At 36.2% G+C, this 14,812-nt stretch overlaps 1 protein-coding gene and 1 long non-coding RNA gene across 3 annotated transcripts in view; one reads left to right on the top strand and one right to left on the bottom strand.

Moving 5' to 3' along the window:
- The window catches only part of kcnq5b (potassium voltage-gated channel, KQT-like subfamily, member 5b), a 122,405-nt gene that overhangs the window by 86,710 nt on the left and 20,883 nt on the right, over nt 1–14,812 (top strand). For both annotated transcript variants that reach the window (XM_059554195.1, XM_059554193.1), the window contains exons 2-3: nt 9,962–10,052; nt 12,104–12,230. In XM_059554195.1, the coding sequence (XP_059410178.1) occupies nt 9,962–10,052; nt 12,104–12,230 (218 nt within the window). The remainder of the gene's footprint in view (nt 1–9,961; nt 10,053–12,103; nt 12,231–14,812) is intronic.
- LOC132143724 (uncharacterized) lies at nt 9,894–14,336 on the bottom strand. The gene is made up of 3 exons (XR_009434272.1): nt 14,192–14,336; nt 12,076–12,219; nt 9,894–10,064 (listed from the first exon to the last, which is right to left on the bottom strand). It is a non-coding gene; the product is annotated as an uncharacterized LOC132143724 (long non-coding RNA).

Raw genomic sequence — 14,812 nt, 5'->3', positions numbered from 1 at the left:
AGATAGATAGATAGATAGATAGATAGATAGATAGATAGATAAATGTTGTGAAAATGTTGTGACTATGGCATTTTTTCATAACTTATTGACACATAATAAGCCCACCCTACCTATCTTATATAATTAAGTGTGAAATTGGGCACTGGGATTTTATCCATAACCTTCTAAAATCGTTCTATTGCAATCAAGTCTGTTTTCAGTTTAGTGTATTAAAGTGTTTGATGGATGTGGGACATTTATATTACTTATTGATTTTCTTGAAACAGTTCATCAAACATTAGAAGTGATAATAGACTATTGTGCGACCTCATATATTGGCTCGTATATCAGCAATATCCTTATATAATAAGTTGCTCCTCAGTTTTATCTGTGAGTCTGGCTATATGTGTCCATTAGCCAAAAGGGCAAGAACGATCATCGCCTTCTAAAGCTATCAAAGAAGATGTGGTTCTTGTAAAATGTGTTTAATATGGCATAATTGCATCATTTCATATCACAGTTTCAGCAGTTTTATCAAACACACAGATGCGATCTTGTATGTTTAAAAAAGGAATTAAACATACTTGTCTCATGTTTATTTTTGCTGTTAACTAGATTACTTTGCTCTCAATAGTCTGTGAGCAAACTGTCATGACAGAGCATTTACAGAAGTTATTCTACACACTTAGTAGGATTATAATGTTATTTAGTGTTCCCAGCTGTTCCTCTCACTCCAAGTGTTCTGCCTTGCTAAATATCATTAGACGCTTGACGCATGCAATCCATCTGTTATTCTTTAATTGTGGTTTGTCTGAGGTATCATGCTGGAGGGATACAAGGAAAGATGGTGGGAGCTTGATCGGTAATGCTAGTTAGGTGTTGCAATGCAAAGGCAAGACAAGGGATGTGGGGGGAATTTAATGTGAACAAAAAAAAATTAATAAAGAAGATTTTAATGTTTAAAGGGACTCTGCTGTGACATAATTATATCCTGTAGGGCATTCAGTCATTTGGAAACATAAACATCCTTAAACTGTTTGGAAGATTTTATTTAGCACATACTAACCAATTTGTACAGATTGAGTTGTTAAATTCTGAAGCAGCTGGTTTAGAAGTGGAAGAAGCACTACAGTAATCCTCTAGGCCTATCAGCATCTGGACCCCTGCAGTTCCTCAATTACTATGCCAGGGCTTTATTTCAGGCACAGATTCTGCAGGGACTGCTGTTCTCTCAACATGGCTAAACAATCACAGTTTCTCCTAAGAAGCACAGAAAAACTGTTTATATTAAGATGAAAGAGAAGCCAGGCAGCAGGAGGGGGTTTTATGTTTGAATCTGATGTATGTGCTTTTTTGTTATATATATTTTAACACTTTGGAAAGTCTCTTGCAGTCCTGTAAAACTTCAATTCCTAATGTTCAAAGAGTCTGGGTTTTAAAAAAAGTTGAATGTTTAAGCATTTTTAAACAATGTGTGCAACCATGCATAACTTTCTACATGAACTTTCTTTGAGTTAATTTCCTCCTCTTTAGAAGCACATTTCAGGTGGTGCTGCATTAAGCACAGTTCTTGAGCTACATTTCGCTCAGCATTCATCATTAGTTTGGATTAAACGCTAACTCTATAGCTGCATAGCCCCTTCAGGACTTTAACCCTGCAGTCAGGTAAGACTTGAGTTTTATATAAGCCATCACATAAATCTTCAATTGTCATTTTGGGATTAATAAAGTACATATTTGTTTGTATAACACACATCTGGCATAGTTTTTACTATTAAACATGCAGGCTTGTGTTATTACATATTTTAATATTAAATTATCAAAAACCATTTGCCCACAGTTGTAAGCACACTAGCATTGACTAAAGGCTGAAATGCACTACACAACTATTATCTGAACAGATTTTGAATGACTTGGTAAATGGTTATAGAGAAAATATGGGCTTCATACATATGATTGAGGATCACACACTACCAGACATTCAAATCATTCCAGACTAGGGGTGTAACGGTACGCAAAAATCACGGTTCGGTACGTACCTCGGTTTTAAAGTCACGGTTCGGTTCATTTTCGGTACAGTAAGGGAAAGAAATGCAAACATTAAACTGCAGGTTGTTTATTACTATAAACTTTTTTTTAACAATTTGTTTACACTTTTTTAAAATACTTTTTAATAAAATATATATAAAATAAAAAAAGAATAAGAAATAAAATACTGCTGCAAAGTTCTACACTAAATAATATACTCTCAGTCTCAAACCAATATCATATATCAAAATATAATGAAAAATAAAAATAAATAACTATGATTACAGTGCAGCATTACCAATCCCAGCTTATAGGCCTGCTCATATTTAAAAAATATATATATAATATATTATTTAACTTTTCCAAAGTGTAAAGTGCAGCATGAACAGTTTCAGTTTTTAGACCTGCTCAGATTTCGTTATTGCGTTGGACCGATCAGAATTAAAAGCAAAGGTCTGTTTAAATGCCGACGGGAGCTGCGTTTGAATTACAATCGTTTTTTTCCTAGTTGTAGTGATGTTCACACTCGCGTGATGCCTTTTGAAAACCTTAGGCCGGTGACACACTGGCATATTGCACCTGTCAAAAGTATTGACGGCAAAATAGACTATGTTTGACAGGTGCAATATTTGAAAATCGATAATTATTAATTTATTTTTTAAATTACATTTATATCTGAATATACCTAAACATCAAAGTGTCATGAATTAATATGTATTTGTGTACAAAATGACATATAAACATATTTTCCTATTCTATTTTGCCTGGAAACGCTTCCAACATGCTTGCGTGTCGCGTGAAAAATAGGCGTCGGTTCTATTTCTAGCATGCACGCGTGTTCCGCGCGGCTCGAGCCGCGCCTGAGACGCGGGTCTCACGCAGGCAGTCTGCAAGCTCTAACATGGGAGCCGAATTAAAAACAGACACGCCACGCAGCTGACACGCTTGCGCCACGCATCCAGTGTGTCGCCGGCCTTGCTGCAGGGCGGGATTTGCAGCCCTGTACCGAAACGGTCCGGTACGAATACACGTACCGTTACACCCCTATTCCAGACACAACAAAGTCATGCTTTGAAATGTTTGAAAGCCTCAGAATTTTCAGTGAAATCTTTTAACTTCAACTAGCCAAAATCTGTAGATTGGCTCTGACTTTTAGCAGCTAGCAGTGACTCCTCCAGACTGTGAATAATAGCAAAAGTCATGTGGACATTTATAATTTCTTGCTTAGCAACATATCAGAATGTTGCCTTCCAACCAAACTGATCAAAACTGTGTACATTGATACTCTCTTCACTGCAAGCATCTGCCTGGTAAACCAACAGTCACTTCGAGTCGGTGTGCTAAGACAAAGCATAGTGCTTTGACACTGTGAAGATTAGCTTTTGGCACAGTATCTCAGTGTCCCGCTAAACACTAAAATCCTGCTAAACCATCCTTCTATTATGATGTAAGTGCATTTGCATGTGCAGTTTACTATAAGTTACTTATGCTAGTGTTATATGCTAAAAAGCAATTTTGTCTGGAGCTGTTGTCATCAAAGGGAAGACAACTCTTTCATTCCTTCACTTTTTTCACACATCAGTTGACGCAGAAAGACCAGACATCCCACCAGCAGGCTCTCATGGAAGACTGTACAATACATACAGTACATTTGAGGGTTATCAGTGCTGGTTTTAGTAACAGTCTTTGACTTTCTCACTTTCTGTCATTTTCATTATAACTGTACACTTAGTAATACTGGTGAAGAGCACATTTATGATGAAACTGTAGTAGTCTGTGCATAAAATTGTGGCTAGTGCTCACATAGACTGTGCACAGGGTCATATACACAAAACACCAACAGGGTAACACACATGGCATCAAAGAAATACAATAAAAATTACCTACAGTAAATGATATAACAATTAACACAAAACACCTAGTGTGCATTACTGATTAAAAAATGAGAAGAAACTTTATTATCAATATTTATATGTGAAACATTACATATATGTTTTATACTGTATGTGATGTGTCATGCAGAGACTTTTACTGATTTACAAATAATATACTGTTAAATTATATGTTGATTCATAGGTTGTACTTTCAGAAATCATCAATTCGACATTATTATACAGTAGAATTACATAAATGCAATTTTCACCATATATGTAAGGAAGGTTATTGTAAAACCAATTAGTAGGCTTTTACTGCAGCATTTGTACAGTCTTTTTCAGTACAAACAACAAAAACAAAATGTTTATAGTGCAGTGACATGGTCTCAGAGTTAAGAGAGGAAAGATCAAACATGCAAAATGTTAATGCTTTTACTTCTTTCATACACAAATGTATGTACTGTACATATTACATTTTCCATGTATGAAATACATTGTCATATGAAGTAAAACATATATGAAACCTATTAGAAACTGGAACCATTTCATTTGTCAAAAGCCTGTCAATAAATTTTGATATTATAGTATAGTAAGTAAATATAAAAGATAGTCATTTATTACAAAAGCATTTATATTAACATAAAATTTAGAGTATTGTTATATTTTATGTACATGTGAAAATCATATATCAACATTTTAGTATTTTTAGTATTTCTTAATATTTTTTAGGTGGATGAACTTCTGGTTATGCAATACTGACAAATGAATGCTTTGAGCATATTTCTTGTGGGATTAAGTCCTGGTTGGGCTGGATGCAAGATCAGACATTCACTGCATTGGTTAAAATCCCTGATGGCATTGTCTTCAAATGCGACAAAAATGTATCAGTTTGGAAATAAATTACTTCTTAAATAATATCAAGAGAGAAAAAGAACCATTCTCTCAGTAGGAGAAAACCATAGCACAGCAGTAGATGCAACACTGACAAGGAGCCAATGACACTGCAGCAGTGTTCTTCACATGATGAGACGGGCTGACGACAGCCTGTTACTGCTAACAGAAGTCAGATATAGACTGAAGTAATGACATGGTTGAAAAGCTAATAGTAGGCATATGAAATTAAAGAGAGACTGTATATAGACTAATTGATGGGTTATGTGGTGACTGTTTGTTTTGTTGCTTGGAAATTAAGCCTTGTGGTTTAGAATAATGTCATTATTGTACAAACAGATGCTGCACTTGCTTTAATGGACAGCTGGCATTGCTGTATATTTGTGGTTTTTAAAAGCATAATATACAATCCCTCCCCAATGCACTCATTCTTTATCTTGTTTATGTTAGAGGAGAGTCCTTCTGTCTCTGACACATGGACAGAATGCATGCTTCTAAACATATTTTGTTAATCGGTCTAGTCTGAAGAATTGTTTGTTTGGGAAGGTTGTAAGGTTGCAAGTTTACATGTAAAAGTAGCTTGCATCTAAACATAAATTGTATAGCATTTGGACAAGTTGGGAGACTTTGTTCCTTGAAGGTCCTGTAGGTAACACTTGTATATTTACAGTCAGCATCTAATTCAACATAGATAAGTAATTAAAATAATTGCAATTAATTATAACTAAAATAATTTTAAATTCAGGATTCCAGAATTTTTTAAGATATTTTATTTCTACCTAAAAATTATTGAAAATAAAATATAAAGGTTAAAATATTTCAAATGTGTGGTATAAAATATAGTTCAAGTTTATTCATTATACAATTGTTCATAGATGTACAAATCACTTACAATTCACAAATATGATTCTCATTTTCTATATTCAGGTCTTCCATATATTTTATTCAGATATTCAGTCTGTGCGTGTTTTGTCTTATTCTATTTTAAATCATCTTAAGGGCATTATTTCTAAGTTTGCTGAGACCCCTAATGGGCCCCAAACTCCATGTTTAGAAGATCTGATGAAAACATGTTTTGTTTTACATTCAAGTCAGAGATTTTGTTGTTTATTGGCAACTACTTACCAAGTTTTTCTTTTTGGGGTGAGAGTCATACATGCTCTTTAACTTTCTTGGGTCCAGTACACCTTTGAGAGGATTTTGGTGATCATTATTATTTTGTGAATCAAGATTCGTTACAGACCTTCTGTGCAGTTTTTATAATTGCGTGCAGGACCACGGACAGCTCACACATCAGGAGTCTTTTCTGTTGCCGTGGCTCACACATGCGCTTAGAGCGACCACTTGGCAGTGAAGAAAAAAGGTTTTATGCACACACAGCAGATTTGTCTCCTTTTCCCCCGCTTTGCATTTAATTCTATGTGACTGTAAGACATTTAGGGTGTATTCACAGCAGGAATTTGCAGCACTTGCTTTGGTCCGGACCAAATACAATGTTCAATGCGGTTCGCTTTCACACTGCCCTTTTTTCGAGTGAACCAGAAACTGTAAACAAAACCACACATGTGCTAAAGGTCTTCCATTCATTGGATCATCCATTCAACCGTACCAGAGTTAGTTTGGAAGAGGACCGAGACCACCTCTTCAGCATGGGTCGGTTCGGTTGTTTGGTCCGCACCCGAGTGCGATTGCTGTATTCACACCTGCCCAAAAGATCCACACCAAGAGGGGAAAACGAGCTTGAGTTTGATTCAGTCGAATCATACAAGACAGGTGTGAATACACCCTTAGACACTTTTTACAGCACCTTGCTGTGAGTTCACTAGTACATTGCTATTTGCATAGACATGATCGTTTGTAGGAGACTTGGTTATTAACTGTGTATAATACTATGTTTAGTTATATAAATTACAGTGACAGGGATTGGGAGAAATATAATTTCAGGCTTCCATCTGCTGTTTTTAACATCAAATAAGAAATAATGATATGGCGTGATACATATCTGTGTGAGAGAGGGAGATTTGGTTCATTAGTCACTCGTCCCTGGCACTCACCTTCAAAACAAATCAATTTGATTATGCAAAACGATGCCTATTAAGTGCCACTTCAGTGCCAAAGTGTGTGTGTTTACTGTGGTCTGCATGTAAATGTTAAGATCCTCTCTTTCAACATCAAAGGCCGTGACACTCCACAGACACCAACTGCCACCCACCAGGGCAGGAAATGACACGCAGGTACAAAAGAACAAGGTAGGAGAGCAGGGTTGTGTAATTAGCTAGGTCTAACAGATGATTGATGAGGGGAGCTACTACAGTTCTGTGCACTTATTCTTTTTCCTTTTTCCTCTGGAAAAAAGAGGGTTTTAGCTCTGGGCGCTGCACTGAAATAGTCCTGTCTGAGTGAGCTGACAAGAGGCAGGAGAGTAGAAGAGCTCTCTTTATATGCTACAGCCCTAAAGAACAGACAGGCACTGGCTGCTTGACAGATAATTGTACTGTCTATTGCAGTCTACTTTCTCGGCTACTTCATTTCAACCATCCATCCAGTATAGGTGGTTGTTGCAAATGTCACCCGGTAATTTTTATTTTCTTTATTTATTTAGTTTCCACTCTCAAGGTTTTATTGGGAATTATACAAAAGTTAGTTGCTATACTCAATTATACTTGACTGGTTGAGTTGAACAGCACTGGGACTTTTAAATGCTTGTATCACTCTGCTTCTGTGTTGGTGAGTTCCAGACAAACTATCAATCTGTGTAATGAAAGTGGGGATTTTTCAATGACTCCTTCAGTAGAGGCACTGAATCAAAGCTGATTTATTCCAAAAACTCTTTCTGTTCAGGAATGAAACAAGTGAATGTCTTCATATGTGTTTATATAACATTGAATAATTCACTCAAACGTTTTTCTTCTGATGTTTATATTTTATTTTATTTCTATAATTTTCTTTATTTCTTACATTTTTGCCTTTATTTTGATAAGACGGGGGTAGTTACAGAAGGCGATGTGGGAAGGAGAGGGGCCCGGGATCAGGAAAGGTCCCGGATTCGAACTTTAAGCATGTCTGTGATTAGTTCCAGCCTCATGCCTACGGCCAAATTACAGCACATGCAATATTTTGTATTTACATTGTTTGGAAAGGACTGGAATTATGAGCAAATGCAGACATTCAGCAGTGACATTGCCATCTGACAGCCTATGGAAAACACTGCCCCTGCCCTCTGCCCTTTGTTCTCTGTAGAGGAGCTCGGCCGCTGTTTCCGAGTGGAGGGCAGGTCAAAGGGTGAAGCGCCCCATTACGCCCACTGCTTTCACAGAAACGCTGCACCAACACTGAATGAAGCCTTTAGCCTCTGTTTTATAAGCCCTTCTCATACAGGTTTAAATTACAGCCTCTTCTAGTTTACTCGGGTCAGTTTAAACAGAGTCCAGCTCAACCACATGGCGCCTCTTGAAAGGAGTCTCAAGAGCTTCAATTTTTAGTCGAACACTGGGAAAAATTTTGTAAACATTTTTTATGAAGATCATTTTAATTATAATTTTTATCCCTCTGGAGTCAATTAACGCGTATACGCGTTATGCTTCATTTTCTCCTGATAACCCCAAAAATAACTTAAATTACACTTTCAGTTTTGATCGTACAGATAAGAGCAATACATCAATTGAATCTGTTCGTTGTATACAGACATATACAAAAGCGTAAGAGTTACAAGAGTTCTTGTAACTCTTCCCCTCTCAGTCACAAACCTGACTGAAAGGCTCATTATGCAGCTCATTATGCGGGTCTTTGTCTTCTCAGGTGTAAATCACAATAATATTCATGATAGTTGATGCCTACTCGCATATGACTTTTACAAACAAAAAGTGTCTTAGAAAATTTAAATCAATATATTGTGTTCTGTAAGTGAGTAAACAAGATGATTTTCACATAATTTAGAAAGAAAAATTCCAGGCTACAAGCTGTATGCGTTTTATGGCCTTATTCAAGTGATTTAAAATTTTTAGTTTTTCACTAACCACGCATAACTTTTTTTTTTCTCAAAAACACAATCATGTACATACATGCTGCTCACATATTATTATAGCCCAGTTTGTGCTGATTACAGTGAGATTAGACTTTAGCCATTTAGATGTTTATAAGAAACTGAAAAAAGCACAAATACCCTTAGACCTCAGAGGGTTATAGAACATGGAAAGAGGGCAGTACATATTTGTAAAATTAATGATTTTTGCATCAATGCTCTTGGGTGCAAAGCTCTTTGATAACTGCACACTGCAGCAAAGACTGTTCATCATCAAGTCAAAGGGTCAGTCAAGGTTGTATTTTCGCTGATCTATTCAGTTCTGTCCACTTGCATTAGGTCATAGGAATGAGTTTCATGGGCCTTTGGGCTGTGAAGCTCTATGCTAGAGTTCAGCAGTGCAATGTAACCTGGCTTTAGAAGATGGGTTTTACCAAAGTTTGAGTGATTTGTCTTATTGACACTTCTAGTATATAGGTATTTAGGTTATATACAGGTAAGTGTGATTTCAAGCTACTGAACATTTTAAAGCAGTGTCCACATTGATGTGTCCTATCATCTATTACTGCGAATGTAGCCTGACAAAATAGTTATTTTATTTTATTATTATTATGTTTTATTTTTGTTCATAAATGTCCTCAGTGTCTCTTCACCTTTCTACAGTATGTGGGGGAATATAGCAGCAAGACAGAAAGAAGGAAAGAGAAGAATGGAGGCATGAGAATTTGCAGGGAAATGGATGAAGTAGTTGAGAAAAAGAAACAGTGGGAACCAGACTAGATGGAGCAAGAGGGATAAAGCTAATGGAAGAGAGGAAGAGAGAGATCAGGCGGCTGACGCAGAAGACCAATGATCAAATACAGATGTCTCCCACCCCTTATTTGAAGGGGTCAATAATGCAAATCTTCAGATACAGTTGTACTCTGAACAGCGGTTTCCCTCATGCCATACTTCATATTGTTGATGGGAAATTAACGTTATGGTACTTAAGAGTTTGAAATATTTGAAGGAAAGTTTTTTTTATTAGAGACTTGTTCTATTAACATCAGTTGAGTTTGACGTTGAACCATAAATACAAGCATTAAAAAAATAAAATAAAATTGTGCATGACAAAATCTTTCAATTATGTAATTTTTGTTCCCCCTGTTGTTGTTGTTTCTTTTGACAGGTTTGTCCTGGTGTTTGGCTGCTTGGTGCTGTCTGTCTTCTCAACCATTCCAGATCACCAGGAAATGGCCTCTCAACGTCTCCTGATCTTGGTAAGAGCTGAACTACAGTGTCAAAACAAAATCCAAACAGGATAAAGCATGAGAACAGTCTCATGCTAAGAAGTTTGTTTTTAAATTACATGAACTCTGTGTTAACTGTACTCTAATACCATAGCTAGTTGTATGTCTTAAACGCTATGTAATGCTACGTCCTGCATTTATTAAATAATGTTAAATAGCATATGCTTATAAGCTTATGATTTTCACTTTTACTGTAATTAAAAGTCAGATCCTGGCACTGGAGATATATAAGTGGAGATATAATATTCTCTACTTCTCTAAAGTAAAATGCTCTCCACCAAATTCAGCTGCTATCTGTCTTATGATGGGTATCACACATATTTAAAAAAGACAAATATGGTGAAGTTTTAATAGTACTGTACAACACACGTCAAGCTAACCAAATCAGTAAATCACAATATAAACACAACCAAATATGCCCCACTTTCAGATCTTGTGGTTTACTTGATCCCTTTAATGCAGAATGATGGAATATTGTCAATAGTTATTTGATTACAAAGCCCTGACAAAAGCCAGCTACAGGTGAGAGATATGAAGACTGGATCAAAGGCTCATGTTATGCCGCTTTTCTGTTACTGGAAGCCTGCTGGTTTGTGTACTGGTAATGATGGCCATACAAATGAACTTGATTTGTTTTATTGACTCTTTCATTCAGTCATACTGCTGCCCCTTTAATTGATAATGCAAAGACAGGAGGTAAGTCAACAAAATAGAAGTCCTTTTAAAATGGCTTTTACCTCTGTGAATTGAGTCAGAAACTCCATATAAGGTTACCAGTCAACATCTGCTGCTGTATGTGTGCATTAGCCTATTGTGTTGGCACATGTTTGTATATGTGTATGTGTTTGTATATGCTTTATAATAGGCAAAATGCTTTATAGTGGGAAAAATTAAGTATTAATCAAACACAACCACTTAATTTGTACAAGGTCTACATGTATTTTGTACTATAAATTACATTGCTTTGGGTTTTAGGGTTAAAGGAAATATCTGTAAAGCCTAAATGGCAAAAATATATATATTATGTGGCTAAATTATATTTGAAATACATGCCAAATATATTTTGCAAACAGTAAAACTCAATGAAATATGTTTTTGAAATAGAACATATTTAATTTCAACCTTCATATACCAAAATATATTTTTTAATGTATTTCACGGCAAGAAAATGCATTTTCTTGGACTGAAATATAGAGGTCAAATATATATATTTTTTAATATTTTAAGAATATATATTTATATACATTTAAAATATATATAAAAATTGCCAAAAATATATTTATGTAATTTGTATAATATATGTTCATCTTTTCACAAAAAAAAGAAAATGAAAGAAACTAAGAAGAAAAGGGAGTGAATACAAATGCAGAAGACTCCACATTTCTTCCTTGTCCAGCATAAAGCATTATGTTAGCAAATATATGTTTTTGGCCATTTTTTAATATTTCTTATATATATTAAAATATATTTCAAAATAATATCCTGGCAGAAAAGTTCTGTATTTGTGCTGATGTTTTTCTTCCAATGTGGTATATTTACAGTGAATGTTGCTATTCATCTCTGTGTTTTTCCACTGTGTATTTATTTGAATTACAGTTTTTTTGACCAGATAAAGTATGCTCTGAGTAAATCATTTTTGAAAACATTTAGACTTCTGTAGTTGAGTTCTTTAAATTAAAGTATCTTGTAGCTCGCCTAACTAAGGATTCTAAGTAGCACTAAATTTACATTATATGACTAAAACGGAGCTCACTAATGGATCCATAATCCGGTTATGTTCCACTTGTTTCAAGAAATAGCTGACCCACAGATTATATTTGACAGGCAAGGACACCTCCACCTGCGTTTCTTTTTTAAAAAGTGCTGATCTACACAATGTACGGTACTTATCTCACTGTGTAATTCCAGCAGTGATGTGTGTAATGTAGCTGGTTAGTAGTGTTATCATTTTCACAACCACAGATGATACCAGTGCACACCCACACAAATAAACTTGAAAATGTCTTTCTTTGTCTTTGTAGGAGTTTGTGATGATTGTGGTGTTTGGGCTTGAGTTCATCATTCGAATCTGGTCTGCTGGTTGTTGTTGCCGGTACAGAGGATGGCAGGGACGTCTTCGCTTTGCAAGGAAGCCGTTCTGTGTTATAGGTGAGCCTTCAATCAATGTGCAGAGTTTCTCTCCATGAAATGAGAATCTTTAAGCTTTCATTGTTTAAGTTCAGGATTTTCCAGACTTTTCTTATTTAACCAGACTAAACGAGGTGATAAGAGTGAGATCCATATTAGAAAAGGGGTTCACTGTAATTTAACTGTAATTTGAATAGAGATTTGATCAGATTTACTAGCCATAAACATTTCTTACCTCCATGAAACTGTAAATATCATTATTTTAAAAATACATTAAAAACCAAAAACATAAACACAGGCCAGCATTTCACTCACAGCAGTAGATTTGAAAGAAATTGCTTTTAAATACAACCCGAATTCCGGAAAAGTTGGGACATTTTTTAAATTTTAATAAAATGAAAACTAAAAGATTTTCAAAATCACATGAGCCAATATTTTATTCACAATAGAACATAGCTTACATAGCAAATGTTTAAACTGAGAAAGTTTACAATTTTATGCACAAAATGAGCTCATTTCAATTTTGATTTCTGCTACAGGTCTCAAAATAGTTGGGACGGGGCATGTTTACCATGGTGTAGCATCTCCTTTTCTTTTCAAAACAGTTTGAAGACGTCTGGGCATTGAGGCTATGAGTTGCTGGAGTTTTGCTGTTGGAATTTGGTCCCATTCTTGCCTTATATAGATTTCCAGCTGCTGAAGAGTTCGTGGTCGTCTTTGACGTATTTTTCGTTTAATGATGCGCCAAATGTTCTCTATAGGTGAAAGATCTGGACTGCAGGCAGGCCAGGTTAGCACCCGGACTCTTCTACGACGAAGCCATGCTGTTGTTATAGCTGCAGTATGTGGTTTTGCATTGTCCTGCTGAAATAAACAAGGCCTTCCCTGAAATAGACGTTGTTTGGAGGGAAGCATATGTTGCTCTAAAACCTTTATATACCTTTCAGCATTCACAGAGCCTTCCAAAACATGCAAGCTGCCCATACCGTATGCACTTATGCACCCCCATACCATCAGAGATGCTGGCTTTTGAACTGAACGCTGATAACATGCTGGAAGGTCTCCATCCTCTTTAGCCCGGAGGACACGGCTTCCGTGATTTCCAACAAGAATGTCAAACCATAAAACACTATTCCACTTTGAAATAGTCCATTTTAAATGAGCCTTGGCCCACAGGACACGACGGCGCTTCTGGACCATGTTCACATATGGCTTCCTTTTTGCATGATAGAGCTTTAGTTGGCATCTGCTGATGGCACGGCGGATTGTGTTTACCGACAGTGGTTTCTGAAAGTATTCCTGGGCCCATTTAGTAATGTCATTGACACAATCATGCCGATGAGTGATGCAGTGTCGTCTGAGAGCCCGAAGACCACGGGCATCCAATAAAGGTCTCCGGCCTTGTCCCTTACGCACAGAGATTTCTCCAGTTTCTCTGAATGTTTTGATGATGTTATGCACTGTAGATGATGAGATTTGCAAAGCCTTTGCAATTTGACGTTGAGGAACATTGTTTTTAAAGTTTTCCACAATTTTTTTACGCAGTCTTTCACAGATTGCAGAGCCTCTGCCCATCTTTACTTCTGAGAGACTCTGCTTCTCTAAGACAAAGCTTTTATAGCTAATCATGTTACAGACCTGATATCAATTAACTTAATTAATCACTAGATGTTCTCCCAGCTGAATCTTTTCAAAACTGCTTGCTTTTTTAGCCATTTGTTGCCCCCGTGCCAACTTTTTTGAGACCTGTAGCAGGCATTAAATTTTAAATGAGCTAATTAAGTGGATAAAAGTGTAAAATTTCTCAGTTTAAACATTTGCTACGTTATCTATGTTCTATTGTGAATAAAATATTGGCTCATGTGATTTGAAATTCCTTTAGTTTTCATTTTATTAAAATTTAAAAAACGTCCCAACTTTTCCGGAATTCGGGTTGTAAATACAGACTTGGTGAACATCAGAGATTTCTTTCAAAATCTTACCCCAAACTTTGGAAGGTCCAGTACACATATCTGATCTATGCTAGGTGTATATTCCTCGTCCCAGTTCACACAGTCTTGCTAGTCATGTGCTTTGGCAGCTATTAGTAACACTAATACTGTCTTCCCTCACAAATTAATTGCTCAAGTCAGCTTTCATCATTCCATGATGACACAAATTATGTTTATTCCTGTATAACCAAGGCAACAGCCTCATAACTAGATCACCATTAAGGAAGTGCCTTATTGCCTCTAAAATAACCTACAGTAACTGCACTTACCCATTGACCCCAAACCTTTTATCCGGCATCCTCCAGTTGTGGCCGCCAAAAAACTACCAAATCCACTTCAGCAAACACCTCTCATTCAGTGACCCCTCAACCTGTCTATAATGTTCTCCAGACTGCTGTTACACTGTGTGAGCTCATTAATACTTGCTTTGTTATTAATAATGTCTTACTTTGTTTTAAGTGTGTGTAGGTGCTTGTGGTGTCTGTTTTTAAGTGATAACACTTAGCCCTGGCCTTATCGATCTAAATGGAGATAATGAACGTCATCAATAATAGACATTTGGGCAGACCAAATGTCCTTTGAGATTCTATTAAACCATGCCTCAATCTGATC

This window comes from Carassius carassius, chromosome 7 (genome assembly GCF_963082965.1).
Source record: "Carassius carassius chromosome 7, fCarCar2.1, whole genome shotgun sequence".
In the NCBI taxonomy this organism is placed as follows: domain Eukaryota; kingdom Metazoa; phylum Chordata; class Actinopteri; order Cypriniformes; family Cyprinidae; genus Carassius; species Carassius carassius.
The sequence above is the reverse complement of the archived record's forward strand: the minus strand, read 5'-3'. Positions and strand labels throughout refer to the sequence as shown.